Genomic DNA, 17998 nt, shown 5'->3' with positions numbered 1-17998 from the left:
ATAGCTAGACTTTGTCGATAGGCAACTTGGTTACGACATTAATTAATTAAGAATTATTGAGAAATAGTCCAAGCGTTCAGATATTTTGACACATTCTAATGAAGCATTCCTGGCGTCCCAACTATTTGCTATATTCACTATCACAGTGAATTCACATTGACTGTCATTTTAGTATCATTCTACTGTCATTCGGTTAATTTTATTCAAGATTTCATCAATGGCATTCACCTTAGTAATTGCAGAGGCAATAATCGTATCGTGTCTTACATTTTTCTTATGCTACTTTTTCTTTTAAATGTTTTGCCATGAAACCGAATAAACTATCTCCAAATCCTTTACGTGGGCAAAAGTAGGTGATGCAACACACGTTGCACTTGAAACACTTGCCATACGAAAATTTAGGAAGATTAAAGTCTTGTATGCTGTTTTATACTTTTTCTTATACTTCTATAATGTTCTTCTATAACAGATTCATTTCAATTTGATCATTTTTCATTAGCCTATACATAATTATATAGGCGTTAGGTAATGTATCTACTAAGAGATTAACTACTTCATTAACTACTTCGTTTAGTATTTTATTTTAGATAATATGGAGTAAACTGACTCAAATACATTGATATAACCAATTTTAGTACTTCTTCCATACCGACTTTAGTAGTTTTATATATATATTGGAATTAATTATCCGCTTCAACAGCATACTGTAACTTACTGCAAGAGTTAAATACTGCATTGTATCGTTAATTATGTTGTTCGTTTTGCTTGTAATTCAATAATATAAATTTTCAATTTTGCTACGCCTCCATTCGTAATGAAACTATTGACTATCTAGATAGTATACCAAGTAGGTAAATGAAACTATGCAAGGAATGATAGTACGTGAATATACTTAGACGTGGATCAGAAATCAGTACATTAATACATATGAATATAAAAAAATTCGATTGTTCTGGAAATGTTAATACAAATGACATCTAATTTAAAGACGAACAAGGGGCAAGGAGATAGCAGATATAAAAAAAAATAACATCACCAAATAAGAATAATTAACATGAAAGATAAATTGGAAGAACGATGGGGAAAAAATGATATCAGAAGAGATAAATAGTTCGGAATATATACTAAATAACTTCAGAAAAAATACAACAGCTTGTTATCTGCCAATGTACAAAACGTTACACGACAAAAATGATCAGCAATGATTATGCTAAATAATCTATTATTTGAAAACCTAAATTTCGCTAAGTTATTTCATGATCTATATCTTTATATCATGAAGTATTGTAGGATTCATTTCATCCTTATCGTCATTGTTGTCCGTCTTTCGATGAATTATTACAGATGTTTAATCCTATGTTTGTTGTATTTGTTACAACGTCAGTATTTATCATACAGTTTTATTCCTTATATTTTTGATACCGATAAAATTTTGAGACTTTAGTAAATATGTCAGTACAACCTACTATGCTATCTGCTTACCAATGTGTAATACAAATACACGTTATAACTAACTGCTCACCACTGTGTAATACAAATATAACATCTTAACTAACTGCTCACCACTGTGTAATACAAATATACCATCATAACTAACTGCTTACCACTATGTAATACAAATATACCATCATAAATAACTGCTTAGCAGAGCTTAACGTTTGATTCTGGAAGATATTGCTGAAATCATTTTGTTATGGTTTAACCTGAATAATACATCTTTTCCTTCAAATTAGATGTTCAATTAACATTTTACTTTGACTTGAACAGTACAACATAACTTGTAATTTTTAGTCCGTTGCTATCATTAAGAACGACAAATCGATTTCCAAACTTCTTCTATTGTTTGAGTGTAATACTAATATTAACAATAATAATAATAATAATAATAATAATAATAATAATAATAATTGCATTGTACATGACATCCTGTATCCAACCATGAGTTGAGTTGATATCTTGTATTTTACTCTCATCCTAGGGGTATTCTCTGTAGCCTCTTTTACATAATAGATTATTGGACCATCGCTATTTTATCCAGTCATGATGTCGTGGAATGTTATGCTTAATCTAAGCTGGTTCAGATTTACTTAGATCTATATCGTTATTTCCAGGATTGAATGTTGCATCACGTCGTAATGGAATTGATCATTCAGACAGAATTTTTCTAATCTGAAGATATATATAAAACGGATGTACTGATTTTAGTAACTTTGCTAGCGTTTTATCTGAAAAATGCCAATAAGAGATTCCACATTTCGACGTTGGAATCCGTAATGCATAGTTCATTGATTTTGCCACAATTTCATACCACGTTATTCCCTTATATGTTAACTGATTTATCAGTATCAAAGTTTAACATGTAATTATCAAAAATGATCAATAGCGTGTTCTGATAACAGTGATATAATGTACAATATATTTTTATCTCCTTAAATTAATTGGCATAACATATTGAAACCAAATAAATGAATTTAACTGGTTTGCAGGACAAGGGTACGATGTGCTATTTGCTACTTATCTAAACCTTAATTTCGAGTATTTGGTTATATGATATTAATTATAACTGTTTGAATTCTTAGTGAAATTACTAAAATTGTGGGACAGGAGATGACTTTTATATCCTATGACTTTTGGATGTCTGGAGGACGTGGGCCCTGTAGCCGCAACTATTTTGACGACCACTGACGCATGAGTTAGGCTAATAGAGATATGGCGACTTTACAGCCAGGTTCATCTCATAAGGAATTGACGACCACTGAAGTTAATCTCATAAACGTTTGACAAATCTCAGCCAAATTTCTCTCATGAAGAATTTGACAATCATTTAGCCAGGTTACAATCAGAGAAATGAAACGACCACTGAGCCAGATTTTTTCAGAAATATATGGCGAGCACCTGGTTATGAGTTATTCTCATAAAAATGTAGCCATTCAATGCGTTGTATCAGTAAAATAGTCTTCAAAGTAGTCAAGTGTTTTATCTGCCATTGCAGTTTTTCTTCGCTTGTACATTAAGGCCTAGCCTAGATATTGTTGAAGGTCTTACTTTTATTCAGAACAAGCCACCCTTACACCACCTTCGTCTTCAGTATTACTGCACTTATTATAAGAATCAAACAATTGTAAAGCATCCTAATTCTTCTGGGTGAAACTAGATGATAAATAGTTAAATTGAAATCTATAGAAGGTATAATTAGATGTGTCTGGTAAGATACATATTTCGAACACATTGCCAACAAAGGTAACTGAGATAAAGCCTTTAACTAGATATAATACCTTGCTTTCCGCGTGGTAATTAAGAGCGCATTTCCTTTGCTTCCAGACTTGGAAAGTAATTAAATTTGTTCTAAGCTTGTATCAAACTTTGTGACACCTAGACGTTCCGTTTGTAACGAGTCTAGGGTTTATCTCATCAGACCTTGAACTTATTCTAAAGCTCGTGCAAGAAGCTGGTCTGACATTTGCCTACAAAACGCGCCCGCAACACACTCAAAAGCAACGATCTTACCAAAAAAGTAACACATGTTACTAATTTTGAACTTTACTATATTACTAATTGCACTATTCATAACTTTGAACTGCGTCATGACGAGAACAACAATTTATTAATTTAACAGGATTAAATAAAATAAAAATCCAATAAGTATATTGACTTTGATTTATTTAGAAATGAGCCCTTACATCTAGAGAGACCAATGTTTATTCAAAATTGATATATTGACAGGTTTATTATGTCCACGTAGCTCATTCTTGTTGACTCTGTTCCTTCATTTTCCAGTTCCATCAAGGAAAAAACCATGATAATGCCTATTTGGTCCAATAAATAAATTGCAATGTTTTTCTCACAATCAACTGAGTTGCCATGACATATTTTTGTAACTCTTAAGGCATTAATTTTCAGTAAGTATTACTTCGCACATAGGCAAATTTACTTTTACACTACCTCCGGACTTGGTGTAAATGTACACATTAGCGCACGTGAACTTGATATAACAATGTCCGTAAACGTTGGGTCTTAGCCACATCTGGCTCGATACCTTTATTAATGTATATGGAATCGTCCGACATAGAACTTTGTTTGCATGCTACATGCATTGAAATAAGAATCAGTCTATACTAGTTACATTTCATTTTTATTGTTTAAATCTTGCAGATTATAAATTAAACGTACACTGAGATATGGATGTGTATGTTTGAACTAGTAGTCGGAATCGCCGAAATCGAGTAACTGGTATTGCAAAAGATTTCACTGCTTAAGCTTATGTTGTTAAATACAGGCATAATAGTTAGCCAATCAGAGCTTGCGACGAAACACATTATCAACAACGTAGTACGTATTGACAACGGTAAGTGCGAGTATTATAATCGTGTGCCAATTTTGCCATAAATATCAGCCCTTCATGGAAATATATGAAAGGAAAAGTTGCAAAAACAATTTAATACCTGCAAAAATTGGAAGTAGATTTGCAAACATTATTTTATAAAATGATGCCCAGATTATTGAACGGGATTGAAATCTATAAACAAAGGATGTGCATAGTACTGAACGCGCGAAGACTTTGGGGAAAAAATGAAGACACATTTGAATGAAAAATTACAGACTTAACAAACCGTGCATATATATTTGAAGAGAATTTGGAGGACGTTATTGTACTCTCTGATCTACTGACACAAATATATTGAAAAGAAAAGTTGCTATATAACCTGTGGTTGTATTGGAACAAAAGGTTGTGGACAGAATTGATTAGGCGGACATACTGGAAACAAACCTTGCTGACATGCTTAAAGAACCCCACAAAAAAAAAAAAACGTTGCCCGCATAATGGAACAAACGAAAGACGAAAATAATTGAACGTCCAGACATTTTGAAACCAAAATGTATCGACAGACTGGAAAAACGGGCGCATTCAAATTGAAAGTTCTGGAAATAATGAAGCGCGCGGACATATATGAATTAAAGGTTTGCGAACATTATAGAAGGCGCGACATATTGGAGATTACTGGAAGGAACGCTTCGTCTAAAATTGGATTTGTGAGTTATTGATAAGGAAAGGCAGACAGATGATGGGCTCACGGATTGATGGCGGCAATTACGAATCTTTGACACGTAAAATATAAAATCTGATAATAAATTTGTCTAAGAGAAATTATCATGCTGATGCTTTCGTTTATTGATATGCTACATCATGTTTTGCTTTAGCTTGAACCATATTTACTCTTTTAAAGTTTGTCAAATGCAATTACAAACATATGATTTTGGGGATTTAGTAGAAACCATGGGCTTATTAGAGCACTTTCTCCCAATAAGTACAATCAGTAAGAAATACAAAACATAAATCTAAGTGGTTATAAATGAAAATTAGAAATACGGATACAAACACAAAACAGCACAAAGAATAAAGACTAAATTAATCCGTTTGAAACGATGTGAGTTAAATTAATTACTTAAATCTTTAAGTCATCCTAAAGAAATTTTGCACATATAAGAATATTTGCGTTGTTTTATTTTATATAAAAGAAACATAGGTTCCTCAAATAATAAAGTTTCAATTGTGAGTGAAAAGGGGAGTGTGTATTAGATCTCTCTAAGATCAGAGTGTTTTCGACAGTTAAGATGAAATTATTTTGCATTTTCTATTTCACCGGAGGAGCAACACATACAGTTAGATGTATGTCTTTTAGACCAGCATGCATACAACAAAGTGGCATTCTATCTTTTTCTTTACTAAAATATACTTTGAACTATGTCATGAAGGATTCACTTCCACGGGTAACAAGGTCCATATTCGAATCGTAGATGGTAAGAATAAATTATGGAAAAGTGTTGCTCTACACACTGGATATCGAAAAATGGTTGTTGATCGACAGTTCATATTTTATAAATAAACATCGAAACTCATCTTGAAGATATACGGGAGCTAATCCGTGATAAAATTTAAATACCTGTATCAAGTTATACTTGAACCGGAAAGCGGTTATGGTTTCCAAATTCGTTTCACGGTATATTTGTGGATTAGGGGTACAGTTATTATTAACATTGTCTTGTCTGAGTATAACACAGCCTCATGCTATTGGTACTTCTAATAATATTCCCACACCGCCTCCTGCTACTACTACTACAATTTACATATCGGATCCCGTTATTGCTAATAATACCACTATTCCCACACCGCCTCCTGCTACTACTACTACAATTTACATATCGGATCCCGTTATTGCTAATAATACCACTATTCCCACACCGCTTCCTTCTACTACTACTACAATTTACATATCGGATCCCGTTATTGCTAATAATACCACTATTCCCACACCGCCTCCTGTTACTACTACTACAATTTACATATCGGATCCCGTTATTGCTAATAATACCACTATTCCCACACCGCTTCCTGCTACTACTACTACAATTTATATATCGGATCCCGTTATTGCTAATAATACCACTATTCCCACACCGCCTCCTGTTACTACTACTACAATTTACATATCGGATCCCGTTATTGCTAATAATACCACTATTCCCACACCGCTTCCTGCTATTGCTACTACTACTACTTTTATTCCTACCCCCCTCCTGCTATTGCTACTGCTATTTCTATTTATTTTACTGCAACTCTATTCATGCTCCAGCTGATACCGATACTAATGTTATCATTAGTTTTATTATATTACTTTTAATTAATTTACCATTACGAAAACGTACACTGCTACTCCTGTGTTGTTGCTAATAAAGGTTGAATGTGTTTTTATTTACCTGCTTGAGTATAGAACGATAGTCTCTCTCAGAGGACAGATCAAATACGATGACTTTCTCGTCGTCCATCACCATCCTGTCCATCTGTCTCAATTCGTCATGCGCGTTTTCCACATTGTACAACCTCCTGGCGATGACAGTTATTTGGGACGAGTAGTCTCCCTCCCTCGTGTTTCTCAGAGCTGCCAAAACCATCTGTAACCGGTTCAGACCTTAGGACCAGAACAAGTCATTTAGATCAATCCATGTGTAGATAGATAAAAACAGATAATTCGATATATCCCAAAACATAGTCCTAGTAGTTTGGAATCTGGCAAAGGCAAGCAATAAAGACGACTTTTTGCTGAATACAAAATTTAATTATAAATTCCGTGAACTGTATCGTTTATAAATAATGGTTGATAATAGTTACTCTTAATAATGCTTGGTAGATATTAAACTCCGATTAATTTCTCTCAAATTGGGGATGTGAGAACCTTTTAACCGAAAAAAGACAATTAAATGACATATTTTTCTTCTTTGATTGAAGTTATATCATCTCCTTTCAGATGAATGGATTAAGTAAATGACTAAAGGGATAACACCACCATACAAACAGAGAAATGGATGTTTACCACCTGGACAAATTTATTTCGTTGTGTAGCAATCAGTATGGGTACTTAGGAAGAATACCATGGTGTAAGTTTCGTATCAGCATGCATTGTTGTTGGAAGTATGCGGTACCTTCAAACTGATCTCTGTATTTTACATAGGCCCAACATATGAATGATATTTACTCAAGGAATCGTTATGTTCTTGGACCGCGAAAATTTTTGATGTCTTCAATTTTAAATATTGATGAAGAGACATGTTGATTGTAATGCTATATCAGAGGGGATTTCTTCCACATTAAAACGTACTTGCCAATAAACTGAAACCAGGATACGGAAGTATAAACCACAACGCCTTCAAAACAGAAGTATAACAATGAACATTAATCGACCTATGAATGAAAGTTCCTTGGGATATTCGGCCAGAGAAAACGCTCCCTACATATAACATCACCGACTGACCGACTGACAAATTTATACACATGTGCACCAGTATCTATCCAAAATGATTTAGAAACGGACGCATTAGAGACCAGTCAAATAAATCCTTCCCAGTATCAATCAATAAGTAAAGACGAAATAGTGTGGCACTTTTTTAATGAATTTTAGTTCTCGAGAAAAACGCGTTATAATGCCAGTACCCTTCATAGACGTGCATAGACGTAACTGGCCAAATTTCGGATTGGTTTTTTGTGCTGAGGCAAGAAGAGTAAAGTGTATTGCTCAAATGCACAGCATGGTAGTCGATCCGGGCTTCTCCAGTGACTGACCCCTGTTGTCATTACTTCACCGCCTTAATCACTGAGCCACCGAGGCACCGCATATAATTGGTAAAATGTGACTTACGAATAATTTCAGCCGAAAGTTTCAAAAGCAGCAAACTCGATGTAGATGTTAAGTGGTTCGTACGTCTCAAGAGACTAAGAACCACAAATTAAGACGTTACCTTTAGTAATATTTACCTAAGGTGATTATGTTGGATAATTCTTTGAAATTACTTCAAAGTCTTCGTGTACAGTTTTTAAAATAAATGTTCTATATCCTCTATTTTCTTTCAAACACAAACAATGCAACAATACGCCATATACACTTTTACGATCAAAACAACATTTTTTGTGGAATGGTATTTTCAATGACTATCTGAAATAACTATATTCAGTCAAAACTTCAGCAATTGATTATTATTTGATGAGATTATTGTCAGACGAGATAATCTACAATCGCATTAATCCACTAAGAGGATTAATATGATATAAGGATAATTAAATTGAGGTTTTTAAGGGATTATTCGGAAATACAAACCAACTTCACACCATTTTCGTTTCGTTGTTCTTCTAAAATACACACAACTCTATTGCACGAGATTATTACATTATTGATTGACGGAAACGTTGCTTGAATGCAGAATACCGCTACAAATGGAGAGTCACCAGCGAAGATACAATATAATTGAATGTACCGTAATTCAAGCACCAGACTGTGGGCTTCTTGCTAACACACACTTAAGCCGATTAATTCCTAACTGTATAATGGAGAAGGAAATACTCTTTGGTGAAGCGAGCATTTTGTACAGCAATTCTTATTACCATTAACCATAATTACATTTGCTAACATATGTCAGTGAAAAGAGATGGAGGTTTCAAGACTTGATTTCTTAAGGGGTGGAAAAATTTAACTTTCGCACTTTCTGGAGCCGATCACCTTAAACCGAAATATATTAACCATCGTAAGTTCAAGCCCTCTAAGGCAGTCAGTTGAAAAAAGAAAACGCATCCAGTTTGAAAATCAGAGTCGCTTCCTTTGCAAATAACGTAGAGAATTCTGATTTCTCTCTTTGAAGTATTAGTGAAAACATATGTTACAGGACATACAACCTGAAAGTACAATAACATAAAAACGAATGTTTAAGGGTACGATCTGATCATCTTAGGGACATATTCAGTTACAATGGCCGCGTGGGCAAACAATATCGTTATAGTAAAGAAACTCAAGCCTGAAATCTGATATCATAAGAACCATATAATATATTGGCAAAACGAAGCCAATGGACGGGTTCACAAACAGTTTGTATCTGTTGAAAAGCTTTTGTAGCAGAACATATATCGTCCGCTGTATGTAGTAGGTCATCTGGGGATTGTCTGCAAATAACCAGTTTGCCTTATTAGATCTTTGAGTACCATACGCTTGATCATGTATATATTTAGTAATCTTCATTATTGTTGGAACGATTGCAGTAGCAGGATAACCAATTACTGTCAGGTATTATTAATATATAGGAATTACAGATTTCGGACAGAATTAATAAATGATATGCGCAAATTCAATGTGTATATATATATATATATATATATATATATATATATATATATATATATATATATATATATATATATATATATATATATATATATATCTCTGTGTGTGTGTGTGTGTGTGTGTGTGTGTGTGTGTGCATTCTGACAACTTGATAATTCTTGTTTACAGTGATGGTTTCTGATGGTAGTTAAGCTATCTAAAACTGCAGTATCCGGATGTTGCCTCTCAGTCGACCAGATACAACAAGGACAACAAACATCCCTTTAAAATAGACAGTCTGAAGCGTTTGCTGTGAAATATCTAAGTACAACCAATGTAGGATATAAAACGTATGGATATTGTCTTTAGAACCTTTCTGATGTTACATTAGCAAAATAGTCTAAGACTTGTTTGTTCTAAAGGTGGTCATTTGTACTCTCTGTAATGCAGTTAAGGAATACATGAAAAGCGAACGTATTACTGAAAGATGCATTTTATCAGAGCTATGTAATTTTTCCATATTGTTTTCCAATCAAATGAGGATGAATTCAATGACTCTTTCTAATAACATGTGTACTAAATCCATTCTTAGAAATGTCATGGGTTAGTTTCACAATGGAATCTGCCTAATGTCTAAACAGCAAACTGCAATGATTAAAAAATATTTCTTCCAATATCAGGCAGTGATAGACCATGCCAAGAACAGAGGTAACATAATTAGATCTTGAGCCCTGATGAAAACCTGTGCGAAGACGTTAAAGTATATCTTCACATCAGGTATGTATAATTATAAATTCATATTCTTGGACAAATATTTTTATTAACAATAATACATGCATTCACCAAAAATGACAAACATAAACGAAAAGCTTGAATGGTAAATAACCCAGAATCTTTGATGTTATTTGCAGCCAGTAGTTCGATCTAGAAGTTTAGATACCCGACACAACTACTTGGACAAAATATGAGATTTTTGGTCGAATTCAATGAAACATTACCCAAAAATACCGGAAGTAAGGAAAAGTACTATTGCATTATGTTCGGAGTGTATCTGAGACAAATACAGATTTAACAACGTATGATAGAGGAGGTCATCACAAAGACAAAACGTCTGTTTATAAATTCTTAAGTTGGTTTCCGGTTAGCATAAGTAGGAGAGAAGATAATAATAATAATAATAATAATAATAATAATAATGATAATAATAATGAGGACATTCTATAGCGTCTAATCTTTAGAAGCTATAAAGGATTTACAACATTAGACAACACCTATAAACTAAGAAAACATATATAATGACATTATTGCAAAAAAAAAACTAACACCATCACATTAGAAAACCTAAATAAACATGCTGAAAATATTTAAGGTAGGAAACATTATAAGGTCTTTATGTTTGTTCTTGAAGTCGAAAGATGTCAAAGAAGTCTTCAATAAAGTCTTGCAAATTGTAATGAGTTCACTGCAAACGACAGATCATGATTGATGAGTTGATTTTGACACCAGATGTACTCCTCGAGGGTATTTAGTTGGATGTGTATGAGACAAATCATTTGTATCGGATAAAGTCGGTGTTATATACAAACTCCAACAATCACTGAGGTAAATGAAGTACGAGCGAAAATATACTATAAATTTTATTTTAATTACAATTGCGGTTGAGCGAAAATTCTTGCGAAATTTAATATTGGGAAAAGTTAGTGTGTAAAACAATTTGTGCCAACATCGCGACAAGTAGACAAGTATAATTTATACAAATTGTAAATTAGCTAAATTTAAGGGAGAAATGTTCCCTTACACAGTTCTTAAAAATGAAGGTAGATTCTATCGGTTCACAATGTGATGTTTGAGTAAGAAAACTTCAACAAACTTATACATTGCAAGTTTACAGGGTGTCAAATGAATCAACCACTACTGGTTTATGTTTATGTTGGAACTAAATATAAATATTTCCATTTCAGAAGAAATAGTCGATATAGACGTTAATTATATCCGATGAAAGGTAACATCCGTACTGTAAACATCATGACTAAAGTAACTGAACCTTAAAAACTATTTGATGGAAAGACTTGCCAAGGAAACTCAAAGTTTGAAACGAAATGCACGTGAAAACTTACAAATATGGATTAGAAGTAATTAAATTAATATTAATCAACCGTGTCATGACTGAAAGAAATATTGATAAGTTAAGCAAAATATTCAAACAGAAAAAGCAAACTGTTAAAAAGAAAAAGTGAAACAATAGAAAGGCATCCTATCCGCAACGCAGAGACTGAAGCCGAAGTTCGGGGACAAAATATTCGAATATAGTTAATGGCGTTCTTAAATTGTAGCTACCAGTTTCACTTCGAAGAACTCCAAAATCCTTTAAGATTCTACGAAACATGTATCTATGGAATTGTTTCCGAGAAAGTTACACTCCTCTAAGATTTCATACACAGAACAAAACATAATATTGTCGATCGAGGATGTGTGATTTTTTATTGTTCTCAAGAGAATAAAGTTAATTACAATCTTTCGATGTGTAGCGTTTCACGACTGGTATTAATCTTAGCGTTCTTCATTGTTTTGTAAACATTTATATGAACCAACCTGAGTAGAAGAAAAAGATAGAACGCTATGTTTAACCTAGAAAAATCTGAAACCTCTCCATTAGACGTAATGTGAAACTTTTTATTCCATTGCTTTAATTTGAGTTCTAATAATGTTGAAAACGTGTATTTGTCCAGTGACCGTCTTTTCGCATACGACAGCCTTTTCCCAACACTATCATACGAATTTCTGTATATCTCTTAGGCAGGCGTGAATTCTTTCTTTTAGAAGGAACACTTTATTTCTAAGTTTTAATCTAAGTATGAAAGGGTGCATACAAGGATGATCATCGCTGTGAAGTACGCGGTATTTGAGATGAAGGCAAATTTGTTGATATTAACTACATGTGTCTTGGCATTCATTTTGCACGCGAATTCTTGTCAGGAAAGTGCTTTACTTCTGAGCTGTTCTTTCATGAATTAAAAGAGAGATTCATATAGCTTGTTTGGAACACTAATTCTGAATTTTGCGATGGATGCCGATTTTGTTGCTGTGTAGATGGTTGTAAAACCACTACAAGTTCATGTAAATCCATGATCCCCAAAATATACATAAATATTGGATGTTCTTTAAACCCCTTAAGATTTTGTTCATATCTTAGCTTTCATCCATGTCTCAATAATATCACGAAAATATGAATACAGATATTCGTTCAGTGGGGGCCTCCAAACGCAATTACCCATGAATATCGTAACATTCGCCATTTTCTGATAAATCGCTTGCCTCTCTTTGTATGTTTGAAAAGCCTCAAAGACTGAATTAGACTTCATTACTCTGTACTTCATTCAATTCATTCTTTCAATATATGTATCGTTGCTCCATACAACATTTATGTTTAGATATTTTTTGACAATAACATTCACGTTCGCTTTTAGACACCATTGCATTTAATACAAATGTAACCAGTCTGTGGCATCGCATGTACAATGTGCTGAAATAAGTTAACTGGAAGAAGAAAAAAAACAGAGCCTGAGTCAGAAATTAGGCAGCCTGTGCAGTCAAACTATTCAGTTTGAATACCAGCCTAGAGTTCATCGCCTATTTCATATTTAGCATTCAGTTCAGAATTTATAGGCTATTACATTTGTATTGGAAAATATGAACGAGTTTTGTCGGATGGATATACTGCTCTCATAAGGTCGTGCAGTATATCCATCCGAAAAACTCGTTCGTATTTTGCTTGAAAACATTGTTCAAAATGCGAGTTAAAGCAGTATTTAGAAGCACAGTTATCAATACATAACAAAAGAAACAAGCAACTGTCCTTCTGATCAGCGTCATGAATCTACCATGGACATAAACCACATATTCTGTATTGGATTTGGTAGAAGAAATATCATTTTAGCTGTTGTTGGTTTCTTTGAAGGGAGTATTACTGGATGTCGAAACTCTGCCAGATGCAGAAAATTGAGAAGATTTACAAGTACTGATTTGGGTTCATTCGGCCGTAGTTATTAACTGACTGGGTGTTTTATTGACCGGTTAATTGTATTATTTGATTTTGAAAATGTGTTTGGATAACATTTCTTTCAGTTTGAACTATGGCATTTGTCAACATTTTTTCAAAAGATAGGTGAGTTTATTTACTTTTGAAGGTTGACCGATACTCTTAATTTCATTTGTAACGATCCCCACTGGGGTAAAGTGGTCATAGTACAGAATACCTTAACCTTTCTGCTTCCTAGCCCCTGGGTTTGAACGATACCCGCTAAATTGGTTACAGTAATACTAACACAAAAAGGTTCCAGAAAGTTGGGAATAGGAACATTTTTACAGTTACAACCAATCAGTAATTACGATACTGCGCAAGAATTTCATGGGTATTGTTAGACATAGAGTGATATGTTAACACGTTAACATATCAAACATATTAAACTAAACACATTGTATGTATAGGATACAAATTTTGTATTAAACCTGCTTATCAGTCGAGTCCAACTGCAAACGCAACCACTACAATTATACTCCTATAGACAACTCTTATGTGGACGTCAGAGCAGTGTACTGCAAAAAATTCGTGCTATTCTTTAATCATTTTTGCGGCTATGTATCTGCTTCACTTCTGCAATACTGAGGTTTAAACAAGAAACAAAAAAGAAATTTGAACCTACCATCATCAGAGTTATACAGGTAGTGCATCCTAGGCCATCCAAAATACTCTATCATGTCGATAATGGCAAGAGAATAGTCCGGTTTCATGTGAATCTCGAAGTTCTGTTTGGGTTTTATCTCTAAGGGAGCCATACTCGGCGACAAATATGGCATGTGAAATGTTCTGGTGAAATCACGAATAATATTTCTCGACCTTATATCCGTGACACCATAAAATAGGAAGACGCCGCTTTTCATACGATTGCATACTGAAACGACAAAGTTAGAGATATTTTTTAAAGAAGCTGCAGACAGAGTATACAAGCATACGCATATCCAATTTATATATTTATACATATTAACAAGTATTTAGTGAATACGAACACGGATTGCTATATATTTTGTTGATAATTCAAAATATCTTCCTAAACGCATAAGGCCATGCAGTTCAATAATAACGAAATTCAGGTTATCATTTGCTGCAGATTTCCTTTTGTTACCTTTCTGACGTCGATTCATTCTAGTGCCATCACCAGTTGTTTGCACGATAATATTAAATAATTGCTACGTTGATTTCAAAACTTCAGCAATACACGCGAGCTACCAAAACCTCTATGTGGTACATACTTACTTAAAATCGCAAAAGATCTTTTCTCTTGCATTGCATAGAGAAATGGTAAAAGTATATATCAGTAGGGAAAAAGTGCAATTAGATGGCAAACCCAGGAAAGATATATTTAAGCGAAGAAATGAAGATAAATCCGGTATTGTCATAATTCTTTACTTAGCTTCCTCCTGATGGAAGTAAATCAGATCAACCATAATGAAGATGTTAAATTGAAGTGAAATTGGGAAGTAGGTTAATTATTCTGTGCGAGAGGAAACTTTTACCTAACGGTCAGGAAAAGATAAAGATAAGAAGAAAAGTAATTTATTAATATGGTTCTTGAAATTTGCACCACAAGTGGAATAACATTTAAATTTGGGGGATATTGTTAGATCTTGCAAATGTATCATGCACACTTTTTTCCAGACTGTTGTTTTTAAACCCGATACACGATTTTGCATTTTGCACCAACTGTTTATACTGAAAATTATAAGAATCCAACTAACATATACATAACTTGTTTAAACCTTCATTAATATTAAAAGTTTAATTACGTTTATGGAAACGGTTGTATCTTTCTTCTATCCATATCAGATATTGAAACGACTGACTTGATCTCATCAAGAAGGTAAGACTCATAAGTATTTTCAGGATGAAATCGTGCAGAAGATATTTGCGACAACACTTTTTTTGCAATATGTAACAATTGCTAATAAAACGTGCACATTATAAGACTGCCTTTCAGATTTTTGCTTTACCATTACAAATTTCAATTGCAAATATATAATTCAAGTATATTTACAAATCTTGCGATATATTTTTTCCTGCAGCACTTCTTTCTCAAAACATTTATCCAACTATCATTCTGAATCAGATAGTTTAAGAATTGCATTATCCTAAACTTAATTCGAGCAATAATACCACAATAAATTTTTAATGTTTGATATCAAATTTATACGATGGCTTTATAGAAAAGAAAACGTTATAATGCTCCCTAGATATCTTTTCAATTATTAAAGCTAATTTTGTTCTCGGAAACATTCACTTAAGCAATGTTAGTGTGCGTCGTCCTTGTACTGTACGGTTTTAATATGTGTGTGAGAACTATTTGTAACACTTCCTCCATGAATTGAAATATTTGATCAATTCTACTACATAACTGATTATGCATGCATTTTCAACCTATTCTCGTGCTTTGCATCAAGAGTCGTCTTGTAAATAATGGAATGAATATTTAAACAGATACTTATTCTTGCGATTATTAAAAGTAGGTAATTATAAATACTGACTGAAAAACATCAGGATATGACCAAATTTTACCATATTTGTTAAACATTTAGTTTATAGAAAAGCATTGAACTTTTATTATAACGACTTTCTAAAAAGTACCACGAATTTCGTTAGGTTTATATTTTCGTGGATTTCGTGGGTTATATATTTTAGTGGAGCTCGTGGTTGCTACAGATCACGAATGCAAAAAAACAAATAACAATGAGTCTTCTGTGTAAACAAAAGAATTCCGCAATCCACGAATTAAAGACCACACAAAATGTCATTTTTCAAAACCCGCAAAAACAAATATGAATTCACGCCAAGACAATGCATATATTTGGAAGATGATCAGAAAAGATAAATTTTGCATATGGCGTCTGTAATGCTGAAGGGAAACCATCACTTACTTCCAGATGAAACCTGGCATTATCTAGATGTTTTCAACGAAATATTGTCCAATCGATCCCAAATTTGGAGCCGAGTTAAACAGAAGAACGTAAAAGCAAATTCGATATGCCCACAGATGATGAATTGGTCGCTATGCTGCATTTCAGAACAATTTCTTTCATTGGAATCGACATTTTCTTATAAATGAGTGTAGTGTTCAATACTCTCGCCAAAGTATCACGTATTCTATATGGCGTTTGACATTTATGGCTTTAGATTTTAAGAACAGCTTCAAAAACTTTATCTTAAAGATAGCAAAAATGCTCAAGCTTTCAAAATGCTTCATTTCATACCACTTCAAAATGTTCAATTTTATATTACCACCATTCAAAGTGCTCCATTGTTATCCCATTCTCAAAATGCATAATTTTGTATCCCCTTCTAAACATTGTTTCATACCCGTTCAAAATGCTCAGTTGTATACCCCCATTACATAGACTCAGTTGTTTTTCTCCCCACCTTTAAAAAAAAGTCTTTCTATACTCGAGCAAAAAATCTCATTTTCATATTTTCCCACCATTAAAAGTGAGTAGTCTTATATCCTCTATTCAAAATGAACAATTTTTTAAATTCAAAATGTTCAATTCTATATCATTTTCAAAATATTATACTCCCTACAATATGTTCAAGTTTTAGACCCTTCAAAATGTTCAATTTTATAGTCTCTATTCAATATACTTAACATTGCATCTCCCCCTTTCAAAATTGTCAATTTAATAACCCATTCAAAATGCAACATTGTTCATCCCCTATTCAAAATGCTAAATTTTAAATTCCCCTTCAAACTGCTAAGTATTATATCAATTTTTTAATCATCCCACCTATTCAAAATGCAGAAGGATGCCAGTCACGTACTTTCTTCTACTATCATGTAATGTATCTACCAGACTGATCTGAAACCTGTAAAGAGCTTTCTAGATTTTTAAGTGTTCTTTAGTTGGTACAAAATAAAGTCAACTTATCTTGAAAGCATTTGTCATTTATGTGCTTCGTCATATTTATTATCTAAATCATTTAACTAGTGCATAACTACTATTAACAAACTATTATCGAAGAAAATCAATATATTTAGAGCAGTCAATATTGATCTAGCCCTTTTTATGGGCTGGGTCGACAAAAACAATTTCTTCTTATCCTTATTTTGCTGACGAACAGAAAGCAATTGCGCCTCATGTAAATAACAATAAATGGGGAACTTACAATTGTTGGCTTTTGAGAGATCGATACTTGGCTATTCTGAGATAGGCAAAAAGCCCATTTAACCCAGATTTGTTCATAGGTTTGTCCATGATTTGTAACCATGACTGACTGGGGGTTTTGTTTCTTGGGAACGAGCTATGTTACGTTT

The 17998-nt window shown here is 33.3% G+C and overlaps 1 protein-coding gene across 1 annotated transcript in view; it reads right to left on the bottom strand.

The window, feature by feature from the left end:
- The window catches only part of LOC149797916 (glutamate receptor 2-like), a 69220-nt gene extending 54377 nt beyond the window's left edge, over nt 1–14843 (bottom strand). Inside the window, exons 1-3 of the mRNA XM_089960816.1 lie at nt 14825–14843; nt 14345–14593; nt 6757–6968 (exon numbers count right to left, since the gene is read on the bottom strand). Coding sequence (XP_089816942.1) covers nt 6757–6968; nt 14345–14593; nt 14825–14843 — 480 coding nt within the window. The remainder of the gene's footprint in view (nt 1–6756; nt 6969–14344; nt 14594–14824) is intronic.
- Between the last annotated feature and the right edge of the window lie 3155 nt (nt 14844–17998).

The sequence above is a fragment of the Sinohyriopsis cumingii genome, chromosome 6, assembly GCF_028554795.1.
Source record: "Sinohyriopsis cumingii isolate HCF-2022 chromosome 6, ASM2855479v2, whole genome shotgun sequence".
In the NCBI taxonomy this organism is placed as follows: Eukaryota; Metazoa; Mollusca; class Bivalvia; order Unionida; family Unionidae; genus Sinohyriopsis; species Sinohyriopsis cumingii.
This window is presented reverse-complemented; position numbering and strand designations above follow the sequence as displayed.